Source organism: Hylobates moloch, unplaced genomic scaffold (assembly GCF_009828535.3).
Source record: "Hylobates moloch isolate HMO894 unplaced genomic scaffold, HMol_V3 SCAFFOLD_2, whole genome shotgun sequence".
Classification (NCBI taxonomy): Eukaryota; Metazoa; Chordata; class Mammalia; order Primates; family Hylobatidae; genus Hylobates; species Hylobates moloch.
The window spans coordinates 100,074,223-100,091,548 of record NW_026652277.1 but is presented as its reverse complement, the minus strand read 5'-3'; the positions used below and the strand labels follow the sequence as shown (position 1 = coordinate 100,091,548).

Sequence of the window (17,326 nt, the reverse complement as noted above, 5' to 3'; positions counted from 1 at the left end):
ATATCCTATTTAATCCATCTTGAAATAATTTTTGTATAGGTCTAAGGAAGGGATCCAGTTTCAGCTTTCTACATATGGCTAGCCAGTTTTCCCAGCACCATTTATTAAATAGGGAATCCTTTCCCCATTGCTTGTTTTTGTCAGGTTTGTCAAAGATCAGATGGCTGTAGATGTGTGGTGTTATTTCTGAGGCCTCTGTTCTGTTCCATTGGTCTAAATCTCTGTTTTGGTACCAGTACCATGCTGTTTTGGTTACTGTAACCTTGTAGTCTACTTTGAAGTCAGGTAGTGTGATGCCTCCAGCTTTGTTCTTTCTGCTTAGGATTGTCTTGGCTATACCCATATGAAATTTAAAGTAGGTTTTTCAAATTCTGTGAAGAAAGTCTTTGGTAGCTTCATGGGGATAGCATTGAGTCTATAAATTACCTTGGGCAGTATGGCCGTTTTCACAATAATGTTTCTTCCTATCCATGAGCATGGAATGTTCTTCCATTTGTTTGTGTGTCGTCTCTTATTTCCTTGGGCAGTGGTTTGTAGTTCTCCTTGAAGAGGTCCTTCACATCCCTTGTAAATTGTATTCCTAGGTATTTTATTCTCTTTGCAGCAATTGTGAATGGGAGTTCACTCATGATTTGGCTGTTTGTCTATTATTGATGTATAGGAATGCTTGTGATTTTTGCACATTGATTTTGTATCCTGAGACTTTGCTTAAGTTGCTTATCAACTGAAGGAGATTTGGGGCTGAGACAATGGGGTTTTCTAAATATATAATCATGTCATCTGCAAACAGAGACAGTTTGACTTCCTCTTTTCCTAATTGAATACCTTTATTTCTTTCTCTTGCCTGATTGCCCTGGCCAGAACTTCCAATATTATTTTAATAGGAGTGGTGAGAGAGGGCATCCTTGTCTTGTGCCAGTTTTCAAAGGGAATGCTTCCAGTTTTTGCCCATTCAGTATGATATTGTCTGTGGGTTTGTCATAAATAGCTCTTATTATTTTGAGATATGTTCCATCAATACCTAGTTTATTAAGAGTTTTTAGCATGAAAGACTGTTGAATTTTGTCAAAGGCCTTTTCTGCATCTTTTGAGATATTCATGTGGTTTTGGTCATTGGTTCTGTTTATGTGATGGATTACGTTTATTGATTTGCATATGTTGAACCAGCGTTGCATTCCAGGGATGAAGCTGACTTGATCATGATGGATAAGGTTTTTGATATGCTCCTGGATTTAGTGTGCCAGTATTTTATTGAGGATTTTTGTATCAACGTTCATTAGGGATATTGGCCTAAAATTCTCTTTTTTGTGTGTGTCTCTGCCAGGCTTTGGTATCAGGATTATGCTGGCCTCATAAAATGATTTAGGGAGTGTTGTGGGACGTCAGGGACCCCAAACGGAGGGACCGGCTAGAGCCGCAGCAGAGGAACATAAATTGTGAAGATTTCATTTTAATATATGGACATCTATCAGTTCCCAAAATTAGTATTTTTATAATTTCTTACACCTGTCTTTACTGCAATCTCTGAACGTAAATTATGAAAGTTTCATGGACATTTATCAGTTTCCAAAATTAATACTTTTATAATTTCTTATGCCTGTCTTTAATCTCTTAATCCTGTTATCTTTGCAAGCTGAGAATGTACGTCACCTCAGAACCACTATTGTGTCAAACTGTACAAATTGATCGTAAAACGTGTGTTTGAACAATATGAAATCAGTGCACCTTGAAAAAGAACAGAATAACAGAGATTTTACGGAACAAGGGAAGACAACCATAAGGTCTGACTGCCTGCAGGGTCTGGCAGAATAGAGCCATATTTTTCTTCTTGTAGAGAGCCTATAAACAGATGTGCAAGTAGGGAAGATATTGCTGAATTCTTTTCCTAGCAAGGAATATTTATAATTAAGACCCTGGGAAAGGCACACATTCCTGGGGGGTGGTCTATAAATGGCAGCTCTGGGAGTGTCTTTGTTATGCGGTTGACATAAGGACTGAAAGATGCCCTGGTTTCCTGCAGTACCGTCAGGCTTATTAGGGTGGGGAAGAAACCCCACCCTGGTAAATTTGAGGTCAGACCGGTTCTCTGCTCTCAAACCCTGTTTTCTATTGTTTAAGATGTTTATCAGGACAGTACTTGCACAGCTGAACATAGACCCTTATCAGGAGTTTTTGACTTTGCCCTTTGCCTTGTGATCTTGCTTTGCCCTTTGCCTTGTGATCTTTATTGGCGTCAGAAGCATGTGATCTTTGTGACCTACTGCCTGTTCGTACACCCCCTCCCCTTTTGAAATCCTTAATAAAAACTTGCTGGTTTTGCGGCTCAGGTGGTCATCACACACCTGCCGATATGTGATGTCACCCCCAGTGGCCCAGCTGTAAAATTCCTCTCTTTGTACTCTTTCTCTTTATTTCTCAGACTGGCTGACACTTAGGGAAAATAGAAAGAACCTATGTTGAAATATTGGGGGCAGGTTCCCCCGATAAGGGAGGATTCCAGAAGGACACTATTTTATATTGCTTTGGATCTCTTCATATTGCCTGAGTGGGTTCTCCACAAATATTATTTAAAATTTAACAATTTGCTATTACTCTATTGAGAATGAGTTTCTTTGTTTGTTTTCTATTTAGATACAGGGTTTCATTCTGTCATCCAAGTTGGAGTGCAGTGGCATGATCACAGCTCACTGTGACCTTGAATCGTGGACCCAAGCAATCCTCCTGCTTCAGCCTCCTGAATAGCTAGGACTACAGGCATGCACGACCACACCTGGCTAATTATTCTATTTTTTTTTTTGTAGAGATGAGGGTTTTGCTATGTTGCCCAGGCTGGTCTAGAACTCCTAGTCTCAAGCAGTCTACCTGCCTTGGCCTCCCAAAGTGCTAGGATTACAGGCATGAGCTACTGCACCTGGCTGAGTATTGTTGTTGTTGTTTTAAACATTTTATTTGGTCATTTTGGAAACTTAATGTTTACTACATTTATCATTACAGTTTGAAAATCTTTACATCTTTTATATAGAAAACATTATCTTTTTAAAATAGGAGGTTTAAAATATTTCAACTTAAGAATATATTAAAACTAACCCATAAAATGAAAATGATAAAAAATCTATGTGAACATGGCCTGCATTTTACTCAAGTGTAATCTAACACTTTTTTTCTTTCTCTGTAGGAGGCGACTAATACTAATGGAGTTCTAGTTATATGCTAGGCACTGTGGAGGCCTCTTTATTTTATTGATTCCTTATCATACTCTTTTTGGAGGTATGCTAGAAGAGTCTTTGACAATTCTACCTCTCAGACTATAGGGCTTTCTTTACCATTTGCCTTGTGATATTCCTTAGCTGCTATAAGAACATGGCACTAGAAGGCTCGCTTTTCTATTTTTCTTAATGTAAACTTTACAGATTTTATCAAGTGGAGGAAATGAAATAATGAGCTATTTTCTGATCTTTGTATCTTCCACTATGGTCATGATAATTTCGACTTGCTTGTCACCAGTAATATTTTGATTAAAAACTAAGGGAGGCTTCCTCTTATTGCCCCAAATTAGAAAGTAAAGTTTGTGGCTGGATCTCATCATTGTCAATCATCTCAGTTTGAAAGAAGGCAGGCAGACCTGCCTGAGGGGAAGTAGCAACCTAGTCTTATTTGTAGAAATTGTTTGTAAACAAACACTACTTTTGTCTTCCTTCCTATAATTGGGGGCAGGGTATTTATGACTCAGTATATAAAACATTTTGAGGGAGGAAACTTCAGCCATCGGGAACTAAAAATTCAATGTATGTATTTTTTGTGCTTATTAATGCTATCTTGAACGGAAATGAAAAGAGAACTTTATTGAAAAAATAACCTCATAGATATGTCTCTTAAAGTTTTTAACTTTTCACTCACTGCTTTGTAAAAACTAATAATAATTTAGGACTTGACAAAAGTAGAATGAAATCTCCCCAGACTTTAGCCAAAATTTCCCCACGAACAGAGATTCTTAAATATCTCCTTTTCACATATGAGAAACCTGATGTTCAGGAGAGTTAAGTTACTTGGCCAGTGTCTAAGGTTAGAAATGGAAGTTGTGTCTGTTTCTTTCTACTAAGGCTTAGCTGCCACATCTATTCATTTAAATGCTCAAAAAGCTTGATGTTCATATAAACTTCAGAATTATTATATATACTTCACTTTCTCTCTGAGTTTCACTTATAATTTAGCAGGTTGTATTGAAGAGCATAGAAGACTAAACAAGTGGAATGTGTGTTCCTAGGAATCATAGCTAGTGCCTACTTATCTTTTACTTTTTATGACTGTTATAAGTTCATAGAGGTAGAGAATCTAATACACATGTAACTACACCTCTATTAATTATCACAATGGGATTGAAAGTAGTGAAATAAAGACTAAAGCTTATTTTTTTCCTATGAAGAAAGCATGTGCATTGCTTGCTGTGTTCCACATGGCCAAACACACCTGAAAAACGAGTATTTGAAAACAGGAAAACACAGTAATAATTCCTGAAACTGCCATCTACTGTGTGTTGGACCAATTTCTCTATTATTAGGAAAACCAAGGACTTGGCTGGAAACCATCCCATGTGTTGGAAGGGCTTGAAGAATTGAACATCTCCATTAGCAAGAATCAGTTTCAATGGAAATCAGGGACTGGTTGGACCACAAAGAGTTGTTGGCATGAGAAAAATGTTTAAGTAGTTTGAACATTTGCCTGTTTCATGCAAAATGCCCACGTGTGTGGGTTTCTTTATCTTATGGAATGAGAAATAAATGAAAAAAAATTATACTATGAATGGAAAAAATGTGAAAACAAAAAAGGAAACATTTTCAATATTTGCTGGGTTGAAAGTCAAAAACTCACACATTATGGAATCTAACTTGCTATATGTCATTGATGCACAATAGCTAGAATTTAGCAGTATTAAAACTAGTCCATGAAAAAAGCAATTTACCAATAATATGAGGAAAAAGTAAACTGAGAGGAGATTTTATGATTTAGTAGAGGTTATATGTATAGTTGTAAATCATAAGTTGTAACAGGAAATATAGCTATAACATAAAAGCAAATAAGCAAGACTTGAGTATATGAGAAAAGTAACTGGACATATTATCTATCTTGCAAAATGTGTGAACCAGAATTCTTGGTATAACATTTTAATGAGTACTCTGGATTCTAAAGTATTCTAACCAAATTGTTATTTTATAGAATATCAAGATATATCTTGGTTAACTTTGTGTTAGAATTCTATGTGGATGTCACCCATTTTCTGGCACCTTTAATCAAATCTTCTAGACTTTCTTTCTGTAAAATCTCATTACTCTGACTATTCCAATATCTATGTACATATGTATGTATGTATGTATCTCTATCTATCTATCTATCTATCTATCTATCTATCTATCTATCTATCCATTCATCTATCTTCATCTGCCCTCTGTCTATATAATCTATTTATATATATCCACACACCCACACAAATTTTGGGTTAATCTATCTTTCAAACTTTCACTGTCTGAGCATTTAAGCATCAAAACTGTGGCTTGCCCTATTGTTAAATTCAGTAGCCCTTCTGTTACTTGTCATATTATTTATTTCCATTTCTAAAAGCTATTCCTTTGGGAGTTATAAAGGTACTCATCTTGGTTAACTTTTGAGTACTTTGCCTTTCACTAAGGAACTATTCTATGAAAACCATCACAATCAGTTTTTATTATTGCTATTAAGTTTAAATATTTAACCGATTTTTTTTTGCTCTGCACTGTATGATGGATGCTAGATACTCAACAGACATGGTCACTGCCCTCAGTTCTATGAAAGGCTTCCCTAAATTAGCAAGGCGAAGTGTTAGCACCTGGTAGGGAGGGGAAGATGAAAGCATTCTAGGCAGAGGGAAGCAATACAAAATCTCTACTCCAGGAAAGAGTGTGGCACATTCTAGGAATTAAGAAACACAACTTCTTAAAGATCAAGATTGATCCCTAATGTCATTATGAGAGACTGATTTATGTAAGCCAGATACAAAACTTCATCTCATTATTTCATAATCACACTCTTAAGACATGATTAAACATTTTTTCCCATAAACTATTATTCTAACCCTCAAATGTCTTCCATTTATTAACAATTTTGACTTTTGGAGAGTTAAGCACAAGTAGAATATCAAGGAATATAGGAATAAAATGTTTGCATTAATATATTTGATAAAGAATTTTTTCTTACACATATGAATATGATATTACAATAAAACATCCAAATCATGCAAAGGTGGATATAGCACAATTGGTGATTGACTCCTGTACTCTTTATCCCAGCCTCTGTTTCTAAAATAGGGAAGAGAGAGCTAAAGCTTCATCTTCTGGGTGGTGGGTGAGGCAGGATAGAGAAATAGTAGATAGTCCAGTCTCAGGAAGCTAGGATATGGCAGGTAGGTCCTTATATTGGCAGGTAGGTCCTTATGCCCCTTTATTTTCCTGGCTTAATCTCTCCAACTTCCTTAACTGGGAGTTTCCTGGATTCCCTAATGCTGTTCTGGAAGTCCCAGCCCGGGATTAAAGAGAAGATAGCTCAGATCTAGAAATACCGTTATGCCTTAGCCACAGCCCAGCTTGGGAGCACCCAGAGATTGCTGAGCTCTTTTAGAGGCACTACCATAAGTTGCCCCAGTAGTTAGGACACTGTTGCTTCTTACTGTTACTACTGGACTTGGGGCCATTTCTCCTCTCTAATTTCCCTCTGAAGCTGATGGCCTTGTGATAGTTCTGAGAGTTTTGAGTGAGATGGAAAATACAGATAGGAGAGGCTCACAGAGATGAAGTCTTGATCTGGAACTGAGTTATGAACTTAAGCTCACTTCACTTAACTGCATTCAGCACAAAACATCTAGAACATCTACACAAAATAGAGAGTTTAGAGTTAATAAGTTAAAGCAATACTAAAAGCCATATTTTTTGTACTACTGAATTTTAAGTACTAGTCTATCTGTGAAGTATGTCAAATATACTAGAAAAAGAGGAGAGTGGATTCGAATTTTATTATATGTACATTTTTACTTCTCAAAAAGAAAACTGACTTTGAAGTTCCTAATTTTAGTTATATTTGTGGACAGCAAAATGATTTGAAATTCTGCCTCACCTTGTTCACAGTAGATTCCAGTGGTTCCTAGAGGACAGAAACAGGTGTATCCATGAGGTAATGAAATGCAGGTTGCTCCTCTGCTACAGTGGTGTGGAGGGTCATGTTCAGGATCACAGGTGGAAACTGTCTCTGTGCAGAATGCTCCTTTCCACCCAGTGGTACAGTTGCAGCTGTGAGTTGAGAGAAAGCCGCATGGTTTGAGCACTTGTGTAGAAATGGATACATACTATGTATTGCCCTGATGCTAACTTGTCAATTTTAACTGAAGTTCCAAGAGATCAAAATGAATTGTGATTCAAACTCTAAGATCTAAATTGTCAAAGGAAAGAGTTAATAACTGGTTATAGGATTACTGGACTCCACATCAAAGACTTTAAACGATTCAGAGTGTAAAAATTGAAAGAGGATTTTTTGAGAATTGTTTCTTTGGACAAAATTGCATTGTAAGTCTCTCTCCCAACTCCCACACCACCACCAAAAGAAAAAGCTGTGCATGGTGTTGCTGTCTCCTAACTTCAGGCCTAGTGAAAAGAGATTCAGCAGGACCACTTGGAGAGCTTGGTATGTTTTCCCTGGCATTGGCAAACTCACAGGCTCAGCTCCTGGGGTTGCCGAAAGAGCTGTAAACATGCTGGAGACAAGTCAAATGTGAGTGAATCCCAGGAAAGGGATGTTCATGGTCAGGAACAACAGCTTGAGGACATATAAAAATGAATCTCAACCAAGAGGTGTCCTTCTGGCTAAAGATACCTTGGCAGTAAGTGGTTTCTGGCTAGAGCAGAAGCTGAGGGGTAATGGGGAATACTCAGCTGAAAGAGAGACCTTGTCTGGGTTTAGAGAGTGATATTGGGAGGAGCCCAGCAGAAAACTTTCTGATAGACCCATCAAAGGCAGAGTTGTCAGATAAAACGCAGAGCATCTAGTTAAATTTAAACATAAGTTAAACAATAAATAACTTTTCTTAGTAAAAGTATGTCCTGATATGGTTTGGCTGTGTCCCCACCGAAATCTCATCTTGAATTGTAGTTTGCATAATCCCCATGTGTTGTGGGAGGGACCAGGTGGAGAAAATTGACTCATGGGGGAGGTTCCCCCATCCTGTTCTCATGGTAATGAGTTAGTTCTCATGAGATCTGATGGTTTTATAAGGGGCTTCCTTCTTCACTAGGCGCTCATTCTTCTCCTTCCTGCCACCATATCAGGAAGGACATGTTTGCTTCCCCTTCCACCATGATGTGGTAAGTTTTCTGAGGCCTCCCCAGCCATGCTGAACTGTGAGTCAATTAAACCTCTTTCCTTTATAAATTACCCAGTTTCAAGTATGTCTTTATTAGCAGCCTGAGAACGGACTAATACATGTCCCATGCAATATCTGAACTTTAAATAAATAATATTTGAGATTTTAATGTTATATCTTGTTATGTTATATATATATATAGTTGATAAATTGTTGTTTGTCTGAAATTCAAGTTTATCTGGGCACCGTGTGTTTATTTTGCCCCTCCCTGCCTCCCTTCCTCCCTCCCTTCCTCCCTTCCTTCCTCCCTCCCTTCCTCCCTTCCTCCCTTCCTTCCTTCCTTCCTCCCTTCCTTCCTTCCTTCCTCCCTTCCTTCCTCCCTTCCTCCCTCCCTCCCTGCCTGCCTGCCTTTCTCCCTTTCTTCCTTCCCTTTCTCTCCCCAACATTCCCCTTTCTTTCTTCTTCTGAAAACACTACACTAAAGAGTACATGAGAGAAAGGGTTAACTTAAAATTCCTGTAAGAGACAGAGAGCAATAAACCACCCTGCCAGTCTAAAAAGCACATTCTAGAATGGGTATGAGGTATAGGGATCAGAATCTGTTAAGCTGGAGGACAGCAGCGATCACACTTTCCCAGACCTTTTATTTATGTCATAGACTTTTATATGCTTGTTACATCTAAGTTAATAGTTGTGCAAAAAAAGTTAGGAAAATTGTATAGAGTTCTCTAAAATGGAGACAGACAAAATACAGAATCTGCTACAAAATTGCATAGTTTGAAGATTATTTTTGAAGATCACAAAGAGTATAGAATGTATAAAGACCTCATACACGAAAAAGGAAATCAGTAACTAATTTCACAAAAGAAATAAAACTATAGTAAAAATTCTTATTAAAGAATTTTTAAACATGATGCTGTCATTACTTTTTAAAGTGACGATTGCGCCATCTAGTGGTTCATTTTATATCTACTTGAAAAAAGCTTAAAATTATTCTCACTGCCTTATAGACAGAGCTCACAATGGTAAAATATTTATTTTATTTAATTCACTTACATTTTATTGTATATATTTAAGGTATATAACATAGTGTTATGGGAATAAAATACTTGCTTGGATATTAAAGTATATAAATCACATTAAGCATAATATAATATAGATGCCAAAATCTTATTTGAAAAAATAACAAATCAGAGCCTCATATAGTTTGTCTCAGAATTTTTAGGTCTGAAACAATTAGCTATATGTTTAATATATAATTAGTTATTATAAAATTCTAATGAGAATGATTTTGTGCAAGGTCAGAGTTTTCTTTTTGTTCCTTGGTTTCTATAGCACCCTGTGAAATAGAGATAATAAAAAAATTTCAAGCCTTCATTAGTTATTCTCTACTTTGGGTGATATTTTTCTAACCCTTGATGTTAATTCATTAATATTTCTTCCCTTAACCACTCTGCCCTGAGGAGGAGTAGATTTTGTAGAAGTATGTGTGTGAGGTGAGGTGTCTATATAATGGATAATGTGAAAACAAAACAAAGAGAGGTAGGTATGTATTTAAAGAATATTTATTATTTTTTACAGGCTAGCTGTCTGTGCTTATCTTAGGATTGAGCATAGTACTGTGCTTGGTACTGAGATTCTACAACACAGGAGGCTCCATTTTTGACCTCATGGACTTCTGTATTTTGGAGAAATCAGATTAGTAAGGAGACAATTTTAATAAAATGGGACAAGTTCTAAAATGGGTATTATGGTATCCTGTTGATGGGCACCTAAGTAATTTTAGTGAATTACTTAGGGAAGGCCAAGAGAAGGCTTAGGAAAGGCCGCCAGAGTGAGATTTGCCCGTATAAATGCATGCACTGAGAGGAGGTTTCAAAGGACTTTGAACAACAGGCTGAGGCAGTTCAACTTTTTTTTTTTCAAACTATTAACTTTTGTGGGTACATAGTAGGTGTACATATTTATGGGGTACATGACATGTTTTGGTACAGGCATGCAATGTGTGATGATCACATCATGGAAAATGGGGTATCCATCCCCTCAAGCATTTATCCTTTGTGTTACAAACAGTCCAATTATACTTTCTTAGTTATTTTAAAATGTACAATTAAATTATTATTGACTATAGTCACCCTGTTGTGCTATCCAATACTAGTCCTTGCTCATTCATTCTCACTACTTTTTTGTAGTCATTAACCATCCCCACCTCCCTGTTACCCACCACCCTTCTGAGCCTCTAGTAACCATCCTTCTACTCTCTATCTCCATGAGTTCAACTGTTTTGATTTTTAGAACCCACAAATAAGTGAGAATATGTGATGTTTGCCTTTCTGTGCCTGGCTTCAGTTCAACTTTTAAGTGACATGACAGGTGTATAGAAAATGACACAAACAAGGAGGCACATTTTAAGAATATTGATCTGTTATGTGTAGGATGACTGCATAGTGTAACAATAAGCTCTCTGGTGACGTAATTTTAATCTTAGTGAGATCTTAGCATATTTTTTTGCTACTGGAAAAGGGGCCAGCAACCTTTTTCTGTAAAGGGCAAGGCAGTTTACAGTTTTGCTTTGTGGGCCATATAGACACTGTTGCAATAACTAAACTCTGCCATTGTTGAAAGCAGCCACAGAAAACACACAAATGGGTGTGGCTGTATCTCAATAAATTTTAGTTTCACAAATAGGTGGTAGGCCAGATTTGGCCCATATGCCATAGTTTTCTGACCCCGGCACTCTAGACCATTAATTCCATGAGAGCAGAGATAGGGTCTGTTTTGTTTTTTATTATTGTCTCAAGGCCCCAAACAGTTCTTGGTTTATTGTAAGTTTTCATTGACTATTCAGGGAATAAACACACAAATGAATAAATATAATAGGTCATGGCTGGGATAAGAAAGCAGATGGAGACAAAAGTCCTGAATAGGAAAATTGCTGTGGGGATGCAGCATTTTCAAGGCTTTGGTAAGTGTGTTGGTATGAAAGAGGAAAATTATAGTAATGACAAACATTATTTGACACCATGTGCCAAGCACTCTTCTAACCTTTCTAGTTACTCTATTATGTTATAAGAGGGTACTATCATCATCCTCATTTTGCAGAGAAGAAATCTGAGGAACAGAGAGGTTAAGTCAGCTAATGAGTGAGGAAGTCCACCTTTTAGGAAGTCCACCATTTTATGTCTCTCAATCCTGTGGAAATGTTGGGACCATGAAAGAGTATGGTGTTGTTAGTGAAATAGGGACAACTGGATAGCAATATAGTAAAGGGAAAACATAAAGAATCCACTTTCATAGGCTTTATTCCTGGGATGGAGGCTGGTTCAACATACACAAATTGATAAATGTGATTCACCACATAAATAGAATTAAAAGCAAAAACCATATCATGTCCTCAATAGATGCAGAAAAGACTTTGATAAAATTCAACTTTGTGTTAAAAACCCTCAACAGATTAGGCATTGAAGGAACATACTTCAAAATAATGAGAGCAGTCGATGACAAATCCACAGCCCAACATCATCCTGAACAGGTGAAAGATCGAAGCATTCCCCTTGAGAACTGCAACAAGACAAGGATGCCCACTCTCACCACTCCTATTCAACACAGTAATGGAAGTGCTAGCCAGAGCAGTCAGGCAAGAGAAAGAAGAAAGGTATCCAAATAGAAAGAGATGAATTCAAGCTATATCTCCTTGCAGATGATATTATTCTATACTGAGAAAATCCCATGGCCTCTGCCAAAAGGCTCCTAGAACTTATAAATAACTTCAGTAAAATTTCAGAATATAAAATCGCTGTACAAAAATCAGTAGCATGCCTATACACCAATTACATCCAAGCTGAGAACCAAAGCAAGAATGAAATCCCATTTACAATAGCCACAAAAAGAATAAAGTATCTAGGAATACGGAACCAAGGAGGTGAAAGATCTTTACAATGAGAATTACAAAACACTGATGAAGGAAATCAGAGATAACACAAACAAACGAAAAAAGATTTCCTGCTCATGAAAAGGAAGAATCAATATGGTTAAAATGGCTATACTGACAAAAACAATTTACAGATTCAATGTTATTCCTATCAAACTACCAACATAATTTTTCACAGAATTAAAAAAATTATTCTAAAGTTCATATGGAAAAAAAAGAGGCTAAATAGCTGAAACGATCCTAAGCAAAAAGAACAAGGCCACAGACATCACACTACCTAATTTCAAACTATACTACAAGCCTACAGTAACCAAAATAGCATGGTGTTGGTGCAGAAACAGACACACAGACCAATGGAACTGGACAGAGAACCTAGAAATAAAGTCATACACCTAAAAGCACCTGATCTTCAACAAAGTCAGTGATAATAAGCAATGGGGAAAGGGCTTCCTATTCAATAAATGGTGCTGGGATAACTGGCTAGCCATATGCAGAAGATTGAAACTGAACCCCTTCCCTTCACTATATATGTTATGAAAATTAACTCAATATGGACTAAAGACTTAAATGTAAGACCTAAACCTATAAAACCCCTAGAAGAAAACCTAGGAAATACCATTCTGGACATCAGGCTTGGTAAAGAATTTATGACTAAGTCCCCAGAAGCAATTTCCATAAAAACAAAAATTGACAAGTGGGACCTAATTAAACCAAAGAGCTTCTGCACAGCAAAAGAAACTATTAACAGAGTAAACAGACAACCTACAAAATGGGAGAAAGTATTCACACACTACACAACAAAAAAGGTCTAATGTCCGGAATCTATAAAGAACTTAAACAATTCAACAAGCAGAAAACAGACAACCCCATTAAAAAATGGGCAAATGACATGAACAGACACTTCTCAAAAGAAGACATACATGAAACCAACAAATAGAGTAAGTAATGCTCAACATCACTAATCATTAGAGAAATTCAAACCAAAACCACAATGAGAAACCAACTCACACCAATCAGAATGGCTATTATAAAAAGTAAAAAAAATGACAGCCATTGGTGAGGTTGCAATGAAAAGGGCACACTTACACATTGCTAGTGGGAATGTAAATTACTTCAGTCATTGTGGAAAGCAGTGTGGAGATTTCTGAAAAAACTTAGAACTACCATTCAACCCAGCAATCCCATTACTGGCTATATACCCAAAGGAATATAAATCATTCTATCAAAAAGACATATGCATTTGTAAACCACAGCACTATTCACAATAGCAAAGACATGGAGTAAACCTAGATGCCCATCAACAGGGTACTGGATAAAGAGAATGTGGTACGTATATACCATGGAATACTACACAGTCATTGAAAAATGAAATCATGTCCTTTGTAGAAACATGAATGCAGCTGGAGGCCATTATCTTAAGCAAACTAACATAGGAACAGAAAACCAAATACTGCATATTCTCATTTATAAGTAGGAGCTAAACAACGAGTACATATGGACACAAACAAATGGGAACGATAGGCACTGGGGACTACTTGATGTAGGAAGGTGGGAGGGAACGTGGGGTGAAAAACTACCTATTGGGTACTATGTTCACTATCTGGGTGATGGAATTATTTGTACACCAAACCTCAGCAACACACACTTATGTAACAAATCTGCACATGGACACCCTGAACCTAAAATAAAAGTTGAAAAAAAAAAAACACTTTTAGCTAGACTGCATTGAAGGTAAGAGTAGGTGATAAAATAGCTTTTTTTTTCTATAAGCATCTAGGGACATGGCTCATAAATTTGATGATAGTTCAGGACATAAGGCAGATTTAATTAAATAGACTAGCAGGCAAAGAGGAGGGACACATGCACCCAGCATACAATAGCTAAGACTACTTAAATTATACTGAGGAATCATTGACATTATACAGAGCACTGTTTTCTTATTTCAAGATCATTCAAAAAATGTTATTTATCCTTAATTGTCAGTACAAGGAAAAATTTGTGGGTTCTTCTGTCTCCAAACACAAACAGATGATAGCAGAGAATAAAATGTTAAACACTTTGGAAATGTGATTAACAGCTCATCATGATAGTAAATCTAGAGATGAGTATGAGAGTAAGTTCTTACTAATATAGTTAATTATTTTAATTCTGTGCATTTAGAATGAAACTGATTTGAATTCCTAAACTGCAGATTAATTGTTTAGTTCTGACTGTCAATTTTATAGCTTAGAACCTCTATGGGTTAATTCTTCCTCATTACTATAGAAATTCAATATGAAGAATTTAATTTTCTTGTACTTAGGCAAGTCTAAGACTGTAAGAGTTTAGTATGAACATGGATATAAAAAATTAACTGAAAATGAGATAATAGAAGATTTAATGTTTTTTGCTAAATATCATTCACTTACTAAATATTACCAAAGAGGGAATATAGAGCAGCATTATACTTCGTTACTAAGGTAAGTACAAAATAGAAAACATGGTCTTGTTCCGCACCCTGAAGACTTGCTACTTTATTTAGAATAATGTATTTGTATGAAATATATATATAAATATAATATTCAGTTTCTTAGGGCTTTACCTTAGTGCCAGGCACCATTTTAAGTACTTTGATGTAGTAATTTGTTTAATCACCATATAAAACCTACAAAGTAAATACTATTATTAGCTCTCAGATTGCAGATGAGAAGCTAATACAGAAAAATATAACCTCTGCTTAGCCTACTTTTTCAGGTTACCTATCAAATATGGATTTTGATGCTTTGGACGAGAGAGATTCTTATGTATATGTTGAGGCTGAGATAAGAACAGAAAAAGAAAGTTATTGGAGAAAATTTACCTTGAGCTGGATCTGCAAAAAAGTTCTGGTTATAGATTTGTGGGTTTTCTATGCATAAGCAAAAGCACAGACACAAAATCTATGTGGATGTGATGATAAAGTCATGAATAATATAATAAATGCATGTAATTTAGCAATGGGCGATCACACGACCTAAAGGAATCTAGTTCTGCATATATAACTTATTTCTCTGCTCTTTAAAGATAAAAGGAAAACATAGCTGAATTATCTTCTCAGGTCATCTCCTGTGTGGATGACTTAATTCATATAAAATTGCTTTCCTTTATGGCTTATTTCCATTTGAGAAACAAGTTGGGAGACTAAGGTAAGTGTGATATGATGTATAACATTTTACCTGCCAAAATTTGCTGGATTTTAAATGACATGCTCAAAATTTGAGTTTTTGAAGAATGTACAATCAAGTGTTAAAACAAATGAACCTCATCATACACTGGAATGTGATGGCATATTGAAACTCGACATGCTTACTAGGACAGGTTGCTATAATAATCACTCCACCTGCTGACATTCCCCTATGGCCTTCCTTCCTTTGCTGGTGAGATACTCACCTAGGTCCTTGGTGATACCTCACAGAGTGTAAGAAGGATGAGATGAAATGACTCTTTACATACTAATGAAAATACTGGCAGTTGTCTGTAGGCCTCATTTTGTTCTCCAGGTGTAAGGGCTTGAACATTGTAGTATGTTAACAGTTGCACTCAGAATTCCTATTAAGGAGAGAACTGTCTTTGGGAAACTACATGAGCTGCTTGGAGTAGACAGTGGACCCTGGTTGCATTGGGATGAACATGAGCCTGGACTACAAAATAAGATGATAAATTACTCTGCCTGAGACCAGGAGGGAATTGCGGTTTGTTTTAACCTACAGATCAGTTGGAAAAAAGTAAAACAAAGGACAGAAGACAAAAACTGGAGTGGAATTGCCATGTATTTACTGCAGTGGTGGGGTGACCAAAAGACAAGTTGGAAGTTATTTAGGTAGCCATGATATAAACCTTTTCCTTCAACATTGTCACCTCTCCCCACCCCCTGCACCAGTCTAAACAATCTGATTGAAAAGTGTAAATGGCTTTGCTAATTTGATAGAAATTAAAGAAGTTGATTGTAGCTTTTAGGCATCTGTGATATGGACTAGACAGTATGGGTGAAAGACTGGTGAGCTACAGATGACTTTAGAACATAAACATTTATTTTGGAATCTTCACAATTTATGTAGATGTCAAGGGTCTGGTAAAAAGTAACTGACATCTGAGTTATAAAAAGACCATGAGGGAAAAGAGGTTACTCTTAAGCCACAGTGCAGGGAGGCTTGATGAAAATCCACAGTGAATTCTTACCTCTGACTCTTATTTTCCAGCTACTTAAATAATAAAGAAACAAAAAATGTGAGCTTATTTTAAAATCTACACTCTTCAAATAAGTTTTCCATATTTTCTGACTATGGAAAGATAATTTTCTGAAAATGTCTCATCTTTGGCCAGTGGGAGTCTCTTGAAGTTGGCTTCTGTTGTCTTTTAATATAACCATAGTTGTCTTTGTTAACATTCTTGCTTTCAGGCATAAAAAGATATCTAGGCTTATATATTTTCTGTCCTAGAGCTGAGTGTACAATTCTCCAAGAAGTCTTGGGTCATTTTAGTGGAAAATGGTATTTGGAGATGACAATTTTGGCACTGGAAGTGTTAATTCATACTGAGTTATTGTTTCTAAATCTTTTTAGCAGATATAGCCGGGAAATTTTTTAAAAAAAAGAAAGATTTTTTTTTTTGAGGTGGAGTCTTGCTCTGTCACCCAGGCTGGAGTGCAATGGCACAATCTTGGCTCACTGCAGCCTCTGCCTCCCGAGTTCAAGTGATTCTCCCTCCTCAGCCTCCTGAGTAGAAAGTTAAGTAATGAGTTCATACATTAATTCCAGTTCATATTAAGGATTAGAATGATTTTTACTTCTTTGATTTTATGCCTAGATCTCTTTCATGCTGAAAATTCTAGTTCCTAATGACTAATGTTAATACAATTGTTCATTTGGTTTATATATATTTATCTGTTATATAAATATAATGCTATTTGGGTATTTTTATATATAGTTTTAAAATAACAATATCAATGTTACCACTAACATCAAGACTACAGGATGCAGTAGAATATCGTAGAATAT

General features: G+C 36.3%; 1 protein-coding gene across 2 annotated transcripts in view; it reads right to left on the bottom strand.

Annotated features, from left to right (window-relative positions):
* Positions 1 to 17,326, bottom strand: part of EYS (eyes shut homolog) — a 2,056,951-nt gene that overhangs the window by 33,984 nt on the left and 2,005,641 nt on the right. For both annotated transcript variants that reach the window (XM_032154320.2, XM_032154329.2), the window contains exon 41: positions 7,141 to 7,313. In XM_032154320.2, coding sequence (XP_032010211.1) covers positions 7,141 to 7,313 — 173 coding nt within the window. The remainder of the gene's footprint in view (positions 1 to 7,140; positions 7,314 to 17,326) is intronic.